Source organism: Alnus glutinosa, chromosome 4 (assembly GCF_958979055.1).
Source record: "Alnus glutinosa chromosome 4, dhAlnGlut1.1, whole genome shotgun sequence".
NCBI classification, from domain to species: domain Eukaryota; kingdom Viridiplantae; phylum Streptophyta; class Magnoliopsida; order Fagales; family Betulaceae; genus Alnus; species Alnus glutinosa.
This window is the reverse complement of record NC_084889.1, coordinates 34,482,092-34,495,605: the sequence shown is the minus strand read 5'-3', so window position 1 is coordinate 34,495,605 and position 13,514 is coordinate 34,482,092. Positions and strand designations below refer to the sequence as shown.

The window sequence follows — 13,514 nt, the reverse complement described above, 5'->3', positions numbered from 1 at the left end:
GCACAAAACACAGAGAGAAAAAAGAAACAAAAGGGAGAAGTAGAGAGTAATGGATCTAATAAGACACAGTCAGAGGATGTAGTTAAGGCTCTCATACGATGTTGTAGGGTTTGCGTGGGAAGAAAATTGTGGAAGACGAGGCTAAGTGTTGAACATAGCCTCTCTTACCTCATAATGCATATATATATATATATGTTGTGTGTGTGTGTGTGTGTGTGTGTGTGTGTGTGATTTGCGTGCGCGTGCATGCCACCAACATAGTTTGGTCCTAGAGATTTCGGCAGGGGTCTCTATTGGGCCTGCTCCGACGAGTTTTGGTGTCGCTAATGTTTCCTAGACGACAAGCTCGTCTTTGGCGTTCATCTAGATAACACTAGAATCTCAGATTTCGGTATCTTCCGCTTTAGTGGCTCGACACAGTGATGGAGGGAACCCTAAACCGATGAAGAGTCTTCTGTGGCGTGGCTTTCTCAACCCTTTGTCCCTGCCGGTTGCTATGGGTCCGAGCAAGGAAGCTTCAGGTATGGCCCCTCCTCCATCCGCTCCTACGGTTAGGGTCTTTGGTGTAGACTTGAATATTGCGTTGACTCCAAGAGGGCTTCCTGGGCCGGAGAATTCGCCGGGTGTCATGGCTTCGGGCTATTGATTTGGGGTCCCCATCATTGCTGACCTCTAAACCCGTGAAGTGCTATAACCGCAAGATGAGGGAGAACAAATTTTTGAATGTGGATGATAGCTTGATTGCCAAGACAATGTCGGCATTTGGTGCTCCACCTCTCTTTCGGTGCAATGACAGGCTTGGTCTAGTCCCAAAAGTGGCCGATTGAATTCAGTCCATCTTTAGAGTTGGTGGATAGTGAGGAGGAGGATAGAGTTTCCTGGGGTTGGGAAGACGAAGATTTTCTTTACCCTTTGGGTAATTTCCCTCTGCCACCCGTTTGGACTGGGCTTTGATGGGGGATTTGTGTGAGGAGATCGATGTTACCTTAGAGGTTACCCCTCAGAAAATAAAGGGTAGAAGGGAGCTTCTGAACTTAGAATGCTCCATCAACCATGATGCTAAGGGAGCATCCTCTAGGCGGGGGAAAAGCAAGACTCATGCTTTTTAGCGTTGAGTGCCTCAGGGGATTTTTGTTGTTGTTGTATCATTTGGGTTTCTTCTGTTCGTTTGGAGCCTCTTGTATATACTACCTGTGTACTTAGAGGTGCCTTACGCTTTTTTATAAATTACATTACTTATGAAAAAAAAAACAATAACAAACTCATCCAAAAACTCTAGGAGGCAAAGGGAAGACCGGAGAGGAAGGAAACAAGATGGAGAGGCTCCATCAAGGAGAGTGGACGGCATCTTGCTGATGAGATGGCATTCGGTAAGGACTGAATCACTCCAAAAACGTTTGGGGACATGTATATGAAACAAGAAAGCTTGGGCAACATCAGGCAGGTGCTGGTTCTTGTGCTCAACAACACCATTCTTTTGTCAAATAATTAAGAGGAGAAGGAATGAGAAACATATTCTTTGGTATTGTTGGACTGTAATACTCAAATTTTCTTATTAAATTGAGTTTTAATATCTTTACGAAAAAGGTGAAAAATGGATATTAACTAAATGAAATTTCATTAAAAACAACCAAGTCATACGAGAGAAGTCATCAACAAACGTAACAAAATACTGAAATTGATTGGACTCCACTAAATGGACCTCATACATCAGAGTGGACTAACTCAAAAGGGTTAGAAACCCGACCAACCAACCTAGATGGAAAAGACCCAGGATGGTGTTTACTACTTTTAACAAGGTTTCACATGAAAAAAGTGATATGGAACCAAGACTCTCTACTTGACGATTCAAAGTGGAAAGAGACGGATGACCAAGGCGATAGTGTCATTGAAAAGGAGATAGCAATGACTGATGAGCATGTGAAGGTGTGAGGGGAGCAAATCTAGATAGTAGAGACCACCGATTTCATACCCCATACCAATCATCCTTGTCGTCTCGAGATCCTGAAAAATTCAAAGAGAATGGTAAAAACTCACAGAACACCGAAGATCTTTGTGCTTTTACAAATAGACAACAAATTAAAAGGAAAATCAGGAATGTGTAAAACAGATGAGTAGTTCCAGAGTTGTGAACTTTGGGTAAGGAGTCATTGGCTAGGGTAACACTACGAGGTGATGTAATAACATGGTAATCAAAGAGATGAGTAGACACACCAGTCATTTGCTCATTTGCACCAGAATCGGTGACCCACATATGGTAAGTAGCATAAGAGACAATGGGATGCAGTAGCTGATTGGGCTAGGGTGGCTGTGGAAGAAGAAGCTTGCTTCTAATAAGCAAGAAACTGAGCATACTCATCTCTCGGGAGGGAGATTATTTCGGTCTCCTAAACTGTGGTGGAGAGGGTAGAGGAAGTAGATGCTGGGGTGGAATCATCTTGGGCAACGGCTTGATTGGCCGCAGTGGGTTTGCAATGAAAATCCCAACAATAATCGACAAAATGATTGTTGTGGCCGTAATGTGTGCACTTCTTACGTTCCCGGCTACCAGAGCGTCCACCACCGCGTATACTATGGCCACCTCTACCACTACTGCCTCCTTGAGATCCACTAGAATTCCCATGAGAGGCAACAAGGGCAGAGTGCTCATTGGGAACCAAGTCCATCTCAGAAAGAGTAGAACGCTATAGATGGGGAATAAACCTCCATCTCTCATGACCTGAGAATAGTGCTCTGCCAAACTCTGATTGCATTGTTCAAGGCTAAAATATTGCTTGCATTATTGCATACATTATACAAGCGAGTGACAAAATATGGAGCAAGATTCTTCAATTATTCTGATGAAACTTCGATTTTTTTTTTTTTTTTCAGGTTACAACCAAATATGAAATGTATAATATTTGTAAATAGGATTGTTACGGCAAGATTGTTGTCATACATACTACAGAAGCTTAAGTTTCTAGCATCTTGGAAGTGTGATTTTCTTGTGGGAGTCCACTCTGGAGTAAAAAGTATGTCACGGAAGACCATGAACATTATTCTTGAGAGATTCCGATCTGGAGAGGTAATGCTTATTTTCAAGGTTTTAACATTGGTTGCTTCTTTTTTTATGGCAGGTCAAAATTCATCAATTTTTATGTATGTCTTGTGTTAGCTTAATATATTATAAGATGCATTAGACAAAGTTTGAGCTTGACTTTGTTTATAGCTGAGGAAGAACTCTTCATTAAAGTATATATTGTGCATACAAGGTGGCATGTCATAGATGCAGATTCTGTTCAATGGGCACATAATTGGTCAGACACGAATGCGAGGTTGTTGGTATTGAGATTTTTCTTACATGCTTACTGTGGGACATGTATTCGTTGGAGATGGCTAAAGGAATATTGTAACATACAGGTACTTGCTCTTAGTTTTTATGAGAACAATGCTGTCCATGACTGGAACAGCTGTAACTTCATGTATGTTATTAAGTTTCAAGGAAACACAGAGGCCAGACTAAATAATTTAGGATTTTTACTAAGGAATCATTATCCAGTATGACCGATGCAATAGCTGGGTACATTAAGTGATTAATGGATGCATTTGATATAATATAGCTTTAGGAGCTAGGGCACTCAAGTCTCTTTTAGGGAATTCGTTATTTTTCAGAAACGGTTTTGGAATATTTTATGTTGCTACATTGCTGCTAGAGAATCGATATTAATCATCTCTATATCTTGAGTCAGGTTACTTGTGGCACCCATCGAGTATATAGTGGGTGGAAAATATGTATGGGAATAAAATAGTGTGGCACTCAAATGTGCTTTTATTGTGTAATTAGAGTAATATTGAACAAAGCTTTGATGCCGGTGATGATGTAGAAAGACATTTATGCAAGATATTGACTCTCCAGGGATTGAGGCTGTGTATTTATTTCTATTGCTTGTTTGTTTGGCAGTTAAATCTATTGGTTGCAACTAAAGTTTGTGAAGAAGGACTTGATATTCAGACATGCTGCCTTGTGATTCGGTTTGATCTCCCAGAAACTGTTTCTAGCTTCATACAGTCAAGAGGTCGTGCACGAATGCCTCAGTCTGAATATGCCTTTTTGGTGAACAGGTGCTTTTATAAAGCATGTGTTGTATGTAACTCCATCCATTAGGTTCTTTTTCTTCTTCCACATGGGAGTAACTGTCATTAATGTTGATGTTTCAGTGGCAACCAGAAGGAGCTAGATTTGATAGAAAATTTTCAAAAGGATGAAGATCAAATGAACAAGGAAATTACTCATCGAATGTCAAATGGTACATTTATAGGTCCTGAAGAAAGAATCAATAAAGTTGTTTCATCTGGTGCTTCTGTCAGCTCTGGATTTAGCATATCATTACTCCATCAGTATTGTTCGAAACTCCCGCATGATGAGTATGCCCTTGTACTAATTATCACGGTTGTTTCACTCAAGAAACCATGCAGTCAATCACTTAAAAGACTGAAATTTGTATTGATCTCTTTTTACAGGTTTTTTCTTCCCTGCCCAGAGTTCTTTTATTTTGATGACTTGGGGGGTACTGTCTGCCACATAAAGTTACCTTTGAATGCTCCAATAAATCAAATTGTTGGTACACCACAATGTTCAATGGAAGCTGCTAAACAAGATGCTTGTCTGAAAGCAATTGAAACATTGCATAAAATGGGGGCCTTGAATGACTACCTCTTGCCTGGGAAAGATGATGCAAATGTAGATGGATTGGAGCTGGATTCTTCAGACTCGGATAGCTGCAAAGGTTGAGCCATTGAGGCAATTCTTCTTTTGAAAGTTTCTTCCCTTTTCATTATTATGTCATATCAATTTTCTTTGATTTTGTATGTCGTCAGATGATAATCTACGATGCGAACTACAGGAGATGCTTGTACCTGCTGCACTAAGAAAACCATGGACTAACTTGGAAAATTCTGTCCGTCTTAACTCCTACTATATAAAATTTAGTCCTGATCCTGAAGATAGGGTCTATAAAAAGTTTGGTCTATTTGTCAAAGCACCTCTCCCGTTAGAGGCTGAGAGAATGGAACTTGATCTTCATCTGGCTCGTGGTAGATCTGTGATGACAAAGCTTGTCCCATCAGGAATTGCAGAATTTGATAAAAATGAGGTAAATTGTGTTTTTTGGACAAAATTTTGTACTGTGAAACTTACTTTCTGACAGTCCCTGACTTATATTCTTGCAGATTATGTTTGCACAGAATTTTCAAGAAATGTATCTCAAGATCATCCTTGACCGATCAGAATTTATTCCTGAATTTGTTCCCTTGAGAAGGAATGATATTAGTAAATCGAGTTCATCAACATTCTACCTGTTGCTTCCAGTAGTTTTGCTTGATAATGAAAGTACAATAACTGTAGATTGGGAGATTGTTATGAGATGTTTATCATCCCCAGTTTTCAGGGCTTCAGAAGATGACATGGTTAAAGAACATTTTCCTTTGGATGATGAACACTTGCAACTTATCAATGGTTACAGAAGTATAAGTGATGTTGAGAATAGTTTAGTGTATGCCCCACACAGAAAGGAGTTTTTCTTCATTACTCACATTGTTCATGGAAAGAATGGATACAGCCCTTATAAAGAATCAGAAACTTCAAGCTACCTGGAGCACTTAGAGCAGTATGTGACTAAACTTCTTGACACTTGGTTGACTATTTATATTTTTATGTCATTTTAGATTCCTCCTCAGGACATTTTATATCACGCAAGGCCTAATTTCTGCTTATTGATGTACTTATAAAAAAAAAAAAATGCTTATTCATGTGACATTTGTGTGAATTTTAAGAATTACCTCCCTCGTTTTTACTTATCAAAAATTTTAAGAATTTATAAATACAATATATAAAGAACTTTGGCATTCATCTTACAAAATATTCTATTACTTCTGTTGGTTTTCTATTTTTAAATTTATATTGGCATTTATTTCCTTAAATGTTGGAAGTCAGGTTTGGCATTCAACTTAAATACCCTGGACAACCTCTTCTGCATGCAAAACCACTTTTTTGCTTGCATAACTTGCTACGCAACCGAAAATCAGAAGATTCAGGTAATTATTTTATTTGTTTTCTGTCATAGTTCTCTCTTTGTTGGGAGTATTGCATGAAGTGAAACATGTGTTCCAATTGTGTTATTTTGGAATCTATTAATATCTCAATCATACTTAAGAAAAAAAATTATATCTCAATTAGTTTTCTGCTGTATGTTTTATCAGGCAGCATCCTTTGTATAAATATGCACGCTCTCACACACACACACACACACACAATTCAATGTGTAATTTAGATCATGCTGCAGAAAATATTCTGCTCACTGACCACTGTACTGAAAGCAAACAGGACCATAGAACTTCTTTGCGACTGACATAGCTGTTGTTTTGAATTGGGAAATTAAATATGCACCCAGTGGATCTATAGTAGATTGTTCTAATGGCAGAGGATTTTAAGAATGGGAAACTGGGATTAGAAACTGGACTTGGGCTAATTTTGTGATCTGTTTATTTGCTTTCTTAAACCAGCAAATATTAATCCCAGAAATTAAGCAGAGGGACAAATAATAATAAAAAAGAAAGATGAAGTAGGAGAAGAAGAATAAAAGATATGGAGAGATCGAGCAAGATGATAAGAATCTAGGCTCTATGACATTTTAAAAAAGTAGTTGTGTACTCTAAGTTATCTGCCATGCCTCAGAAAAGAGGGTCAGAACATTATATGGGCTAGAAACCCTAGTAACCATTGAATCCTAGACTTATAATAGTGTCAATCATTACCATTTATCAAAGCCTAAGTATAAGAACTCAGAAATGGCAAATACCATAATCTTTTGCTACTTAAGTTGTGTGAATGATAGCTGTGCTACAGTAATTTGCACTTTAATTTAAATTAAAAAGAATAAAATAGGAGGGCTAGCTATTATTAATAATATTTTTGCGGATGCTCCAAATTCATTGGGCAAATGGTTACTTAATATTGAAATTGTTAATGTGAAAGACTGAGGTTCAATAACAATATTTCTAATTGAAGGGGGCCTTGCTCAAACACATGTTATCTTGAGGGTGCCACTTACATAATTTCATGGAAGTGGCCTAAAGGGTAAAGTGTGAAAAAAAAAAAAAAAAAAAAAAAAAAAATTCCCAGAAAAGAGGAGGGTTGGGTACTGGAACCACCAAACCCTTAAGCTAGTGTAAATCATGTGTTACATTGTGGATCAAGTATGGAGCAGCTGTAGAAATATTAATCATGTTTGTTAGATTGAATGATACACAATATATTATGTCTAAGCAAAGGTACTTTCATTATAGCTCTCCCTTGTACAAGTTACGCTATTGTTGTGTTTTTGTTTTCTTTATGTTCTAAAAGCTGAAACAAAATGGTGAATTTAATTATTTATTTAATAATAAAAAATATTTTAAAAATATATGATTATAAGATTAGCTTCTTGCTTAAATTGGAGTCATCTCAATGAGTCAATGTCTCTTATAACTCTCTGTCCGATTATTTTTTATAAGCTTTATATGTCAAAAACAGAATCACATGAACTGGAGGAGTACTTTATTGATTTGCCTCCCGAGCTATGTCAGTTGAAGATCATTGGCTTTTCCAAAGATATCGGGAGTTCAATATCTTTGTTGCCATCAATCATGCATCTTCTGGAAAACTTGCTTGTGGCCATTGAACTGAAGCACACATTATCTGTTGCATTTCCCGAAGGAGCTGAAGTTACTTGCTATAGAGTAAGGCCTTCTCGCATGTGGTATTAACTTGAGTATTGGATTTGATAAGCTTTGCTAATTAAACTTAATTGTGCATGACCTCAATTGTACATGGTCTCTTTGTTGGTGCCAGTATTCACAAAGTTGAAGGTCAAACCTGTTTGCTTTCTTTATGCTTTTCTGTCCAGGCTTTAGGGAGTAAGCATCGTCATTTGGCTTATCTGCTTCTGCCGCCCCGCCCCCCCCCCCCCCAACCCCCCCAAAAAAATGTCTTCTTTCATTTCATTTGTTTTTGGGTAAATTATAGTTTGCCCCCCTCCCCAAAACTATCACTCCATTTACACTCGTACCTCTAAACTTTGAGTCACTGTAACTCTCCCCTACAAACTACCATTTTGTTTCGAGTTGCACCCTAGGTCAAATTGAGTTGTTAAAGTTGACAGAATCCGTTACACGTGAGTCTCACTGTGATAGCACTCCATGCATGTAGGACCACAAGGACATTCCATCCTAATCCTCGTTACTTAGATGTGATAGTAGCAGATCAGAAGAGCAAGGAACAACCCAATGACGTGATAGTATCAGATAAGGAAAGCAAGGAACGTGATCGACCTAACAAGCATGAAGAGGAGTATAGGGTTATCGTGGAAGACCAATAAAGGATAGCTGGTCATCTTAGTTGTCCAACATCTTTATCTTTATCTTATGCACTTTATCATCGGCTATATTATTTTATCTAGTTATCATGCAGCAGTAACACTAGTATAAGACAAGGAGACGAGATACAGTTGAGGCATTGCAAATTGTAATCAAAAGTGTGACTTGTGGTTTGTCTCCAGCCCTAATTGGAGTTCACTATCAATTTATCTCTATTTCATTAGAGTGAGTTCTTATCACACTGCGACTTTGACTCACTTTGCCCCCTCCCAAAACTACTATATCATTGGCACTCACACCTCTAAACTTTCACTCATTGCAACATACCCCACACGTGTGATGTGTTTCCCATCCACATTTAATAGCCCAATCTAACCCGAGGTGCAATTCGGAATAAAATTGTAGTTTGTCAGGGCGAGTTGCAGGGAGCCAAAGTTTAGAGATATGAGTGCAAATGGAGTGGTAATTTTGAGGGGCAAAGTTGAATTTATCCTTTGTATTTTTTTTCATGTTGTCAAAGAGTTGAACAATGGTTTTTCGTGTTGTCGAAGAGTTGAACAATGAAAATAGATGGCGAGTGCCTGATCGAATTGATCGGGTCATGTAGGAACAAGGTTCAATACCAGTCTGTTAGGATGCTTCAGCTGCATACATCACTGCACTTCCACTTGACACTTATCGTAATGATAAACGGCTCGATAGTCTTGTTTTGTTAATACTTCAGCACTCTGAAAAAATGATTGGTAGAATAAAATATGGTATTTTTTTTATTTATCCATAAACTTCATCTATATTGTTCATACTACAGACATTATTTTGTTGTTTATTGAACTATTGACTAGCTTTGCCAACATATATCCTAACTTAAAAGACCGCTCCCTCCCCCCTCGTATGTAACTTCAATTTCTGGCGCTCATTGACTGTGGATGTGCAGGCTAAGGGCTACGTACCCAAGTCAAAAACTTTGGAGGAAGTTTTCAAGTCAAGCTGCAAGATGGAAGCCAAGCTGATCGGATATGACAAAACACCTATTGATGTAAATACCCCTGAAGCCATAGGATTTGAAAAATTAACGGTACAACCTTTTAGCAGAGATTTTGGGCCCCAAATCTCTCGCCTCACTAAAGCGTCTGATAATAATATCAGCTGCATAACACCTGTTATTAAAAATCTATTTGGAGCCTTAAGGGGGCAGCCTTCTGGGACAATTGAAAATCATAGGTGTGACCCTGACTCACAGACCACAGGTATAGTGATTGTTGTTGCAGGGTATCAAGTAAGGAGCAACTGTTTCATTCTCATTCTCTAAACTTAAAGTAATCTTCCAGGCGGGTCACACAAAGGAACAGCAAGATCACGTTTGCGTGAACTCTGCGCTGCTAATTGTTGGAAACCCCCTTCATTTGAATGTTGCAGAGAGGAAGGACCGAGCCACTTAAAGTTGTAAGTTCATGATTTTATCAAGGACTTCAAATTTTGAGTCCATAATTATATTGACTTTTTTTATGGAGGACGTAAATGCCATTTCCATTTAACAACTGAAATGGAAGTTGAAGAAAGTCCATTTTCTTGAAATTGAAGTCAGTGCTCCGTTTGTTCTAATAATATAAAATGGAATTGGCTCAGTTTTGTTGAATGAGTCTTGTGCATGTAATGTTATTATGCTATATCACTCCGTAATTTGCTTAACTAGAGATGGTGTAGCTTGCTGTCCAGCCCATTTTTTGGAAAGCGGCCACCCAAAAAGAATAATAAAATAGAAAAACCATTTCCTGTAGTTTTCACCATTTCAGGAACCATTGTATTTTCTGTTCAATTTGCTTCCTTTTTCAAGCGACAAACATATCAACTGAACTCCTTGTTGATTTATCTACTTCTTCAATGCTCAATTCGGGCGTTTTGCAGATTCACTTTCAAGGTTGTTGTGGAAATAGAAGATGCCGAAGATGTGGTTTTAGAGTGCTTTGGAGAACCCCGGGCGAAAAAGAAAGATGCAGAAGAGCATGCAGCAGAAGGGGCCCTTTGGTACCTAAAGCACGATGGATACTTGCCTGAGACTGACTAACATACACAAATTTTTTGCTGATGAGATAGAGGGAACATTGACACAGCGGCAGTTTTTGTAAATTCTTGAAGATCTCAATGAAGGAAGCTTTAGACTGAATCTAACAACTTCAAGTTGCAATATCTAATTATACATAGAACATGTTAATATAATTGTAAATGGTGATTAACATAGAACTGTATCCACTTGTATGGAAATCATGAATCATTGTAGTGCAATAACCCACTGCATGTTATATTACGAATGTATGTTAGTTTTTCCTTTTTGTTCCATGTAAACTGCAAAAATTCTTTCAGTTTTTGGAAATCGCATTCTAGTACATGTTTAACTGCATTTTTTTTCCCAAACTTGCAATATTTTTCTATTTATTTTTTCACAGGAGATTTCAGTGATATTTTCAGTGGATGCAAGCCATACTATGTAAGAATGTTGTTTTCCTTGAGTTATATTTTGTACGAGGAATGCTAAAAGCTACATTGTTATCCTACTATTGTCTTACTTTGTTGATGTAGTAGTGTCAATCAAGTCTTAGAGCATGTTTGGCACACAACTCTCATTTCCCCTCTATTTTTTTCACTTTTTCTAAAAAAGTCAAATAATATATATATATATATATATATATATATATATATATAAACTTTTTATACTTTATATTACATCGATCACTTTTTACTACTATTTAAACAAAGATTTTTTTTTTTTTTTTAAAACAATCGAAACCGTCACATCAGCAAAGCAGAATGGATAGTAACGGAATAAAAGTGTGATTTCTAACATTATCTCTTTTTTATATTGAGTAATGTTACATACTACACCTTCATCTCTCTGAGCTGTTGTAGTCGTGTTATCGACTCTTGTTAAAAAAACAAAAAATATCCAAGGGCTGATGTGGCAATGTGGCAAGTAGAATGAAGTGGGATGGAGGTGCTATTTAACATTACTTTTTTTGTATTATTGAACTTCTATGTTTAACTGCAAGCCCTTCCTGTGAACAAAATACCGTTTTCTTGTGAAGTAAATTACTTGTCATTATTGTTTGTAAGCATCATTCTGCTATTAAGTTTTTGCATGATGCAATCCATGCATAAACACATTCATGTGGTTACAAAGTTCTAGAGTTTAAAATTGATCTTATCGTTCTTTAAGATATGAACTGTTATTAAATCACTCTCTCTTTTTGTATGCTCGTCGTTGGAGTTTTTAACGGAAATTATGACATGTAAGTGTAAGATCACGTCTGATTTAATAAAATAATTTTATGTATACATGAATGTGACTTCAGATTGGCACATCAAAAAATAAATAAATAATGAAGGGGGAGGGAGAAAGAGGGAGAAGAAAGTGGGTGGATGAGGCGACCTACTTGCATACTCACCGGAGGAGGGGCACGGGTGGATGACAACAAACGCCTCTCCTTTGTTGCCGTTTGTGGGTCACTTCCACATATTCAGGGGAGTTCCCCCTTCTGCCAATGGAACCCATCCCATTGGACAAAGGCGTGAGTTGCGACCCACCCATCCACCTCATTTCCTTCTCTAAAAAAAAAAAAAAAAAAAACCATGATCCACTACGACGCTCTATTTCGGTGATTCCACAACCTCGGTCAAAGAAGAATCTTAAGATGAAAGGAGTAAGAGGGAAAGTTGCTAGCAACGCTGGTGGTAGCGGCTCATATTGGTATTTGTGAGTACAAAAGATACTCAAAAGATTAGTAGTTTCAAAACAGCTGCAGAATGAGCTGTGAAAACTAAGGAATAAATGAACATATAACTAATGAGTCCCCACCAAAAGTGTGAAACAAATAGCAACAATGTCATTAAGATCTAAATTTGAGATCATCTTTGACGTGACATGTCCATGTGGGCTATTTTATTAGTTTTAACGTAATCTTGTGCCTACGTTACACAATGTTTTTTGTTAAAAATTCTAATGGCATGTGTACGAAATGAGCGATTTGATAATTAAGCATTCCTTAACGGTGATTTGATCAATTTTAGAGAATGATTTGATAAAATGTTAAGCTCATGTATCTTTGCATTATTATTTTTTTTCCCCTAAAACATGTATGTTCATTGTGCTCAGAAGAATATATATATATATATATATATATATATATATATATATATATATATATATATATATATATATATATATATATATATATATATATTTGTTTAATGAATTGTAAACTATATTTCCTTGAAATTTTAAACTAAATATAACCTCTATTAAGTCTCAAAAGACTACCATTAGATAATTTAATATATCAAGAGTAATATACAAGAGTGGGGGCAAGTATTATTGTTATTTATTAAATAACTATCTAATTGGATAACTTCTATGGTCAGATTAAATATTAAAATATTAATAAAATGAATTATTTAAAACTAAATGTAAATCCAGCTAGGAATTCGTAACGGGATACCAACCGGTAATCGAGAAATCAATTTGGTACCCGATTGGCAATAACCAGTAACCAGCTACCTCGGAGCTGGTTACCAATTTTGACATTTATATATATCCGGTTATAACCAATAACCGAGTATATATAATAATAATAATAATAATTTAAAATATACTCTTGGTTAGCCTTAGGGTTTACTCTGATTCTCATTTCTCATTCTTTTAGACTTTTCCTTTCTGCCTCACTCAACACTTATGCACTTCACTTAGGACCCCAGCAACAATAGTAAGCCTCCTGGCCCGACACTTGAGGCGGCAACAACAAGATGAGACCTTTTAATTTACGCTTTGTTTTATTGGTTTTGTTTCAGATCTAGTGAAACCTTGGAGAGGAAGCTGAGCTCGTTGTCATAGAGGGACTTCTTGGAGGGTGGAGCAGTTGTTGAAGACGGCCTAGGCGTCAGCATATGATTGCAGAAATGCTTTACATGTCACCAGAATATCGTGCGAACGATTGCATAAATGTCCCGGCCTGATTATAACCGAGTACCAACCGAAGTAGCCGATTAACCACCGGTTATTACAACTCGGTTAACCGGCTATCTGATTACCAGAGTCGGTTGGCAATATTGGGCAATCGGTTACTAATTTTAGT

The 13,514-nt window shown here is 37.3% G+C and overlaps 1 protein-coding gene across 1 annotated transcript in view; it reads left to right on the top strand.

The window, feature by feature from the left end:
• LOC133866506 (dicer-like protein 4) overlaps positions 1-10,746 on the top strand; it is a 42,922-nt gene extending 32,176 nt beyond the window's left edge. The window contains exons 11-21 of the mRNA XM_062303057.1: positions 2,872-3,064; positions 3,941-4,101; positions 4,198-4,404; positions 4,501-4,766; positions 4,858-5,132; positions 5,209-5,645; positions 5,972-6,072; positions 7,550-7,755; positions 9,326-9,638; positions 9,720-9,834; positions 10,297-10,746. Of these exons, the coding sequence (XP_062159041.1) occupies positions 2,872-3,064; positions 3,941-4,101; positions 4,198-4,404; positions 4,501-4,766; positions 4,858-5,132; positions 5,209-5,645; positions 5,972-6,072; positions 7,550-7,755; positions 9,326-9,638; positions 9,720-9,834; positions 10,297-10,456 (2,434 nt within the window). The 3' untranslated portion in view covers positions 10,457-10,746. The remainder of the gene's footprint in view (positions 1-2,871; positions 3,065-3,940; positions 4,102-4,197; positions 4,405-4,500; positions 4,767-4,857; positions 5,133-5,208; positions 5,646-5,971; positions 6,073-7,549; positions 7,756-9,325; positions 9,639-9,719; positions 9,835-10,296) is intronic.
• The last annotated feature ends 2,768 nt before the right edge of the window (positions 10,747-13,514 follow it).